The 8,849-nt window shown below is 38.2% G+C and overlaps 1 protein-coding gene across 1 annotated transcript in view; it reads right to left on the bottom strand.

Annotated features, from left to right (window-relative positions):
- Positions 1 to 7,067: 7,067 nt before the first annotated feature.
- GALC (galactosylceramidase) overlaps positions 7,068 to 8,849 on the bottom strand; it is a gene marked incomplete at its 5' end in the record, with an annotated part of 36,273 nt that continues 34,491 nt past the window's right edge. The window contains 2 exons of the mRNA XM_010080629.1: positions 7,068 to 7,211; positions 8,543 to 8,619. Of these exons, the coding sequence (XP_010078931.1) occupies positions 7,068 to 7,211; positions 8,543 to 8,619 (221 nt within the window). The remainder of the gene's footprint in view (positions 7,212 to 8,542; positions 8,620 to 8,849) is intronic.

Here is an 8,849-nt window from a genome sequence, read left to right as displayed (position 1 = left end):
TCACTTGTTTGTATATTCTATTATTACTATTATTATTATAATTATTACAATTATGACTTTGAATTGTATTATATTTCAGTTATTAAATTGTTCTTAACCCATGAGTTTCTTTTCCCTTTATCCCTTCAGTTCCCTCCCCATCCCCTGGTGGTTGGGGAGCAAGTGGCTACATGGTGTTTGGTTGCCAGCTGGGGTTAAACCACGAAAGGTAATTTAGCTTCATAGGTAACTTCATTATATTCTACTTTCAGAGAGAAACCTAAATAGAGAATCTCCAGATCATCAGAAGTGTACGACATGCAACACGCACTTCTCTTTTATCTGCAGTAGAGGGCACTGTTAATATTTACATGGTACTGAGCTCCTTGCAGGGTTTAAGAAGTGGGATGTGGTCCACAATCTTTTGAAACAAGCAGGCGCAGGAAGAAAAAGACATTTCAGTTAGACAATGCAAGGCTAAAACCTCACAGGGCAGATAATAATCATCATCACACATATAACCAGCATATTACTTCAGTGGAAGCTAGCAACATTTTCAGAGAAACTGCCTTCTGAAATGACCTAGCATGGATAACTACCCCCAGCAGAAGTCTTCAAAGGTATCTGAGGATGCAGTATTTGCTTATCAGGGAGGCTGCTAAATACAGAATTGCTGTAGTCGGGTTTGATGTAATAAAAGCGAGACAGCACCCTTCCTGCATCAGGCTTCGGGGGGGAAGGGGGAGGGGGGGAAGTTAAATGTGAACATTTTGGTGGTAAAAGGAAGAATTACAAATAGAAACATGGTCCTAAAGACAAGAAAGGAAATCTTTCAGACTATTAACACTCCAATGCCTGATTGTATAAGAAAAGTGATCAAAAACCTGCATGTCTTCTGGAAGCTTGCGTTCTACAAAGAAGGTACAGAAGACTGGTATTGACCGTTCCCAATCCACCATGTAACACCAGAAAATCTCTCACCTTCAATCCTAACGCTACCATTGAGGATGGTACTCTAGTAGCCACCCTATATAGCACTAAGGAGAGTGCAAGCTGATAAAGTTAGGGAGGAAAAAATGCAGGTAAGATGACTTGTGGATTGCCAGCTAAAACGCCAGAAGAAAGTTTAGCTGCCTACAGGGACCTGCTGATGCCTCCCTGCAGGTTTATACGAATTCTATTTATTACAGAAATCAGGTTCCAGTGAAAACCTATTCAGTTTTATTAACTGTAGACTATGTGGGAATATCCAGTGAAGTGACAGCATTTAGATTCAGCACAAAATAAAACTAATAAGGTGTAATACAGAGTTAAAAAGATTGACTTTACAAAAGATGATTATTGCATTTTCACCTGGCTAAGTATTTGAGTGGGAAAGGCAACAGATGTCTGTGAGTATTCACCATTTAAAAAGTGCAAACAGGGAAGGAGAATGAAACCAAGGGGCATAAAGAATATATTTACCTTTGGGGAGGGTGGGATTTTTGTTGCAGAGATCTACTAGAGCTATCATTAAGAAAAAAATATTTACATCTTTCTCATTATGGCATTTGAAACAAGTCTCCCACATGGATTCAGTAACACTGTAACAGAAACTCCCATTTTCTTGGGAAGTAGGTATTCATAGTCGATGTCTCTAAATGAAAGTATTAATCTAATCAAAGCATGTCTCTCAAGGCAGAATCACAGGTATTTCATGAAGGACTCAAGCTATCCTACACATTAGTTAGTATTAATTAATTAGATCTGAACAAATATTAGACACATTCTGCAGTACAACCTTGCTTTTATCCTCAGTTGGGAAGAAAAGCTGAACTATCTCCCTCCACCCCTTACATAGATCATAAATGAAAGCAATGATGCTGTTTGTTTTAAAATCAACAGCAAAACAGCTACCCACAAAAGAGAAGAGGAAGCTCTCCCATCATTTTGTCTTAGCACTCAACTAAGACAGGGCCCAAAAATGCACAACAGGAAAAAAATCTCACTTGGCAAGGAGTTGGGCTGAATGAACAACAGGGTATCTTCAGCCGCCTCCTTCTGGTACAGACTTGCCCTGCTGAGTTGAGTGAATTTCCTATAATACTGGCAAAACATTTTTTTTAGGATAAAGTATCAGCTGAGCAGCGAGAAAAAAATCGAACCATATAGCAGCAATCTTAGATTGAATAGGAAACAGGCAGCTTATGCCAGAGACATTGTGTATCCCAATGCAGCTTTACAGATCCCTGCACTGAGACACTAGCGTGCACTTCAGCTCAGCACAAAACCTGTCTGATCTCTTGCCAGCGAATACTACCATTTATTGCTCCCACTACAAGCAATCACATCAGAAGGGAATACGGACATCCTTAACAGGATTTGCTGTTCTTCATTGCCAAGTGGTATTCCAAATGACTAGATTAACTCTGTATAACAAAACTAAAAGGCTACAGAGCCACTCCTGTGTGATCTCAGATTGGCTGGTGTACATAAAGCTTCCCAAAACCTTGGAAGGAGGGTGACAGTAACAGAAGAATGTTTGTTCCTTTTCTTACAGCTATGCTGCTACGCTAGCAGAGAAGAAATCTGCAACCAGGAGCAGGACTGATGCATACAACACTGACATGCCTTTCGGCTGCCTAACCTGTTGTCATGTTTTCTAACCTTTTCTAATCTCAGTGTTCTTGGAAAATGGCATCAGTGTCTATAACTAGCTAATCAACATCTGCTTTTTAGCAACAATTAAGTCTTGTATTCCCTATAGGCATTTTAATTAAATTATTGTTCATGGAAAACAACAAGGAAGATGACTGCGTTTCCCAGCAGAAACTGAACAAGGGAAGCCAAGTTAAACCTGGATTGTGCTTTGCTTTTTCCCATATTATTTGTGTACATGCGTGCAGAGTTTGGTTTGGTATTTCTGTTGTTTGTGGCTTTGTTTTTTTTTAAGTCAGTCATTTGGGTGTTGTCTTCTCTTAGACTATCAAGGGTTCCCAGACCACAGCTACGCAACATTAGCCTAGTGTACCAGGTTCCGTTTTCTCTTGCAGACCCTTGAGTTAGTGCTGTACTGAGACATCCTCTACTACGGTTGTGTTTTGAAATGCATCCATGAGCACAGTAAAACGAAAATGACGGTTTTCCTGCTCTAAGTGAAGTTTTAACTCTCAGTCAGAGACACTTGATACCAACAGAAAAGGCATTTAAAAAAAAAAAAGCCAACACTCACAAATACTTTTAGGTCACTTTTGTCTCCACTTTCTGGGGATATGTCTGGGTTTAGTCTGGGGTGTACAAAAGTAAAGGACAAGTTTAATGCACCTCTTGCAAAGTTACTTGGAACCCCCTGACAAAATTGATGTTTGGTTTCCGTATCTGGTTTTAACCATACCAGAACTCCTTGAGGGGAAAAATACTGTTTTACAGGTGTATTGTCTTAGCTACTATGAAAGCCATGCAGAAGTACCTTGGCACACAATGAAAGCTTGGCAACACTGCTGCAACGCACATTCCTCTCCTCAGTTGCTAGTAGGTGTTTTGGGTTTGGGTTTTTTTTAAAAAGAACAAGTTCTAGAAACAACACCTTTATTGTTTCAAAGACACTTGAGCATAAATGGAAGTAACATATCTAGTGACAAGAGGAACTTATTCGTGCTCATTTTTCACGCATTACCATAAGGGCAGGATGATTACTAAGGTTCCAGCCACACACAAAAAGCATTTAAACTTTACCTAAGATATCTTTATTAAGAAAATGTATAAGCATTCTCATTTTATGTTTCAGCAAGCCTTGACATTAATTGGCACATGATATTTCTTCTCATCAAGTACCAAAGTACAATATGCACAAAACCTTAAAACAGCTACCTGATGAATCCACTACAAGCCCAGCAACTCTTTGAAAATTAGAGTTTTTGGTTGGTTTTTTTGGTTTTTTTTGTTTTTTTTTTTTACAGCCTTCCCCACCCCACACTGCCAGCACGTGCTAGACTTGTATGAATGTAGTACTCACAAAGGGGGTTAAAAAACCCCCAAAAAACAAACAAACAAACAAAAAAAAACCCCAAACATCCAAGTGAGGATAATAAAGTCTCCAAGCACTGTCCTACTTCGGCCATGCTGCTGAAATCAAAGATAGCAATAATTATAGTGGCTATTTTCTTAATCTGCACAACCCTCCAGAAAATGGACTCTCAACAGAAACTTCAGGTAAACCAATGCAAAAGTATTAAGTGAAAACAACCAACCTGCTGCTACCATGCAATAAAACCAATTCAATAAAGAGAGAGCAAGCCACCACCACTCCAAATTGAATCCTGAACTAGAAATTTACTTTTGATACAGTGAAACCAGGAGGTGGCTGGAAAAGGAACCATCATCAGTAGCCTAAAGTAGTAGTGTCTCCTGTAATTTTGAGATATTTGTTAATAATTTGTTTGGCTATTCAGCATGTCAGAAAAACTCTTCCAACCCAGTTAAGCTAATGCCACACATATTTATCAGGAATCACAATGGAAAGAATTGTCAGCTTTCTTACTGGAGAAAACCAAGACCCATTTACAGAAGCAATCTGCACAAATAAAGGGGTTTTAAGTGTTTTATTTGTCCATTTGGAATGATTAGTATTTATAATCAACAACATAAATCCACCCCTCAATGAATGACCTGACAACTTGTTATTGACAAACATATTACAGCCTGCTGAAGGGTGAAGAATTACAGACATATAAAGATGGATAACATTATATCACAATTAAATAACTTACTCTGCTCATAACAGTTTAATCCTCTAACATTATAAATTAAGATTAGAAAAAAAATCAACACTTCCAGTGATAAAATACATTGTGTTTAGTACACAATGTGACAGTACAGTATTACACTAGTGCATTAAAAGGTAAAAAAACTGGACAGCTCCTTTGGAATACCTGCATCATTGCTAATCTCTCTCTTATACAAACATTGCTTGCAGCCACACAAGCTACCAGGAGTCTCCAAGAAGTACCCTACTAGGAAAATCCATCACAGCTAAAATGAGTTTATTCTGAGAACTACTCCTATACTCATACTACTTGAATATGAGGACCTAAAATTAGATTCCTTCACACCTGGAGTTACCAGTGATACCCCTTCTGAAACCAAGCAAGTAATGAACAGATCTAGATCCATACTCCAACCATCAAATGAAACTGAAGTGGAAAAATGGCTTTCATAGTTACTAAATATTTGGAAGCCTCCTACAAGAGTTTTAAAGTTTAGTGTTTGGACCATTTTCCAAGGTCATTAGCATGTATGAAACTTGCATGTATGAATGGTTCATAACCAATCAATACCAGTAACAGTATAATTACTAAAAGATAAAACATTGTTTCTATTAGAGACGGAATTTTGAGATCTCTTCTCCAAAAGCTGATTAGGAAGATAAGCTTTATAAAAAAAGCTTCCAGTAATGATCTGTATTACATTAACTCTGAATTAGATGACAACTTCAAAGACTGAAGTTAACACTTACTGGAATCAGCCTTCCCAATAAAGTGGATCAGAATAATAATCTGTATAGGCTGAAGTATACTGCAAATCTGTTTCTCAAAGGTAAGATATTGCCTAATACAGATAGCCTCATACAGCCATTAGTGCCCTATCAAGTCTGTGGAACTACTTGCTTGTCAATTACATAGAAAGTGAATGTGAGAAGTAGACAGACATGGGAGACTTGTTTTGTTACAACAACAGATAATCTTAATTCAAATTGACCAACAGCAAGCAAGAAAAATTCAGAAGACAACTGAATTTGGAATGTGTGTGATGAAAATCCCACTCAGTACCGCATTATATTCTGAATGATTTTTTTTTTTTTGGTAGCACAGTAACTTGAACCAAAAAAACCCAATGAAGGAACAGCAAAACAGAATCTTTCCTTTTCCAAGGACCTGAACTTTACTCCATGATGCCTAGGAAAAGTTTAAAAAGAGACACCATTGTGTCAATACCACTGCCTGGCACACTAAGCAACTCTGTCTGCATCCACCTGCTATCACTTACCTTATGAACAGATCGCAAGCTCTTAAGGGCAAAGACTTTTAAAAAAAATTTTATTTTCTACCAGGATGTGATAGTATCCATATCTCATCTGTGCTACAGTATTATAATAAGCTAAATAACATTGTTATGCTTTATTTTCTGCTCTAAGCTTTAGATCTATCAAAAGTGAGAGATGGCTGCCCAAGTTTCTAGGGACAAAAGGACAATTTATCCACATGTAATCTGACACAAAAGTAAGCACTCTGCTTGCCAGCATCCATGATGCAAAGTTTTTATTCTTTGCACCATGCATAAAAACCCACAAGGCTATCATTAATGAACTGCAAGTTATGGTATCTCATCCATTTCAACCCTTTCATTGCAAAGAGGAGGTAGTTTAGAAATAAGGCACGTACTGCAGTCGCTGATCAGCCAGAAGACACATTTCCATTTCACTGAAAATATGTTCTATTTTAAGGCTGGCAATGAAAGCTGGAAGAACTAATTAGGAAGAAGCAAGCAAATGCACTTGGAGTACTGTAATGTCTAGCTTCAGACTGTAGCATAAAAACATAAAAAAATATTTTTTTTTACTTTTTTTTTCATTTTCCAAATGAAATCTGAGAACGACAGACCTACAGAAGTATGAGGCCACTGGCTCATAAGGCTTACTGGCATTTAATTCTTTCTTTCAGAGTGAAAGGAAAGGACACAATCATGTAAGTGCTAAAAATGCAGCTTGAGATGCCTCTGTCTTCTGTTAACTTCTGAAGTGATCTTCAAAGTGAGCTGTGAGGTTAAGATGTTTTTATTAAAAGAGATTTAAAAACATGATTTTATTTTCATCATTACCCTGAACTAAAATTTACCCCCAGAAATGTAAGAGCAAAAATCCCACAGCAACCAGGGGATAAAGTTAGCTATGTTGATACCTACTCAAGTAAACCTTTAACAAATAAATGACAGAATTCAGATTCCTTGCCAACAGATCAATCTCAGCATAGCGTTAAGTTGTCCTCAAAGTCTCAAACCGGTTCTTATTCAAAGTAATGTGAGAACTGGCTTCTCCAAATGCAAAAGCCACCTCAGCTAGCTTCAACATGAAAGTTGTCAAACTGTGCCAACTCAAATGAGCGAGTTCCAATAGCAGCCCAGCCGTTACTTGGTTTAGAAATGGTGACATTCTCCCAGAGCGGATAACCATTTAACAGTCCAAAGGCAGCAGTACCCTGTCCAAAAAAAGAAAAAGTTAGCTTTGTAAAATCCAGTGATTAAGTGTATTGACACTGAGCCTGCTCACACTGGAGAAGAGACAAGGCAGAAAGACATCAAGTCAACTTTCAACTACATTTCACACATTTTCCATGCAGAACTTCTAAATATTGCATAGAATCCTCCAGTGCCTATCAGCTCTCTGAAACAGATCTAATGCCTCTACAGTCAATATACAAAAGGCTCATCTTCCCCTAATTCCAGCTTTGCAAACTCAGAGTAGAATCACAGACGGAATCTTGTAGCATCACCATTTTAAAATTACCACCGTTTTGTGTTTTAAACGATTTAAGTTCATCTTCAGGACCCCATTCAGATTAGCAAATGTCTTGGCCCATTTTACAGATGGCAATCACTGTCATTAGGGGGTGTACAAAAGCCAAAATTACACTACATCTATTCCAGTGAATGCCTCAGGTATGAGCACCCCTTTATCTACCAGTGTGAAAGCACAAAAGATAAAAATCAGCTTCTAATACTCACAGACATTTTAGGATGAGGGAAAGACTCAGTGCATAATTTCAAAAGAGAGCTTGCTTCAGTAGATCTCCCCAGCTAGGACTCAAGCTTCCCCACATTTCAGGCCACATTGCAGTGGCAAAGGTTACATTAAGCAAAGAGATCAGGTATTCAGCAGAGGAACTTAAAGTCTTTTAGTTACTTTCACAAACATAACACTCAGCTAAGTGCACAGGTATATTTAAAGTAGAGCTTGGGACTACTTTCCTCACCAACTGACTATGGCCAAAAGGGGTAGAGTTGGGAGGAAGGAAAAAACGCAGACAGGTTTCTCATTAACTGTGGCCCATTTTTACAGCATCACTATGCCGATGCTTTTTCAGTATAGGAAAGAAGGATGGCAGTTCCTCTGTGTTCCCCAGTCCTTAACTAGTTCCACATACAAGGCCTTTGCATGCAAAGGGAATTGGTGGGAGTCAGATTTGTAAAACAGGCTAGTTTAGTAGTTTACTGACAGTCTTCAGAACAGGAAGCCAGGTCATGATCTTTTCATTAGATAAAACAAAAGATTTGCCTCTCTAGCCTTCCCATCTCCAGCTTTCAACTCATCTTTCCAATTATTTTCTATACTCTCTCCAGTTTCTCAAGATCTCTTTAAAAATACAGTCAGAAGAACTTTGTATTGTATTTTAATATTGTTTTAAAGCAACATAGATATTATCTATGTTTTAGGGCAAACTAATGCAAGTAGACAGTCAATTTTTCATCTAAATTATTTAGGACTGGAAGTTTCATAACTGGTTTCCTAGCTTCTTGCTTGTGTCCTTACCTGAATGTTTAGAGTAAGTGTGTGCCATGCATTATCCCGGACACCAGAAAGTCCTTTCATTAGTATTTCTTCTCCAGCTGCAAAAAAACATGCCTAAGGTTAGCAAAGTGTCACTTCATCCCTTTGCTGAGACTGACCAAGCCAACAAAAGGAAAACAGTACCTATTTTTCAGAAGTGTTCAGGACTGACACCTTACCAGTTTTGACGACAGCGTGGAAGGCTTAACATGCAAATCTGGAGTCTGCATTATCAGTGAATTCACCTGTTTTGCCAGGACTGTTTTTACACTGAAATCTCCAATGCTCT

The sequence above is a fragment of the Pterocles gutturalis genome, unplaced genomic scaffold (assembly GCF_000699245.1).
Source record: "Pterocles gutturalis isolate BGI_N339 unplaced genomic scaffold, ASM69924v1 scaffold27484, whole genome shotgun sequence".
In the NCBI taxonomy this organism is placed as follows: Eukaryota; Metazoa; Chordata; class Aves; order Pterocliformes; family Pteroclidae; genus Pterocles; species Pterocles gutturalis.
The sequence above is the reverse complement of the archived record's forward strand: the minus strand, read 5'-3'. Positions and strand labels throughout refer to the sequence as shown.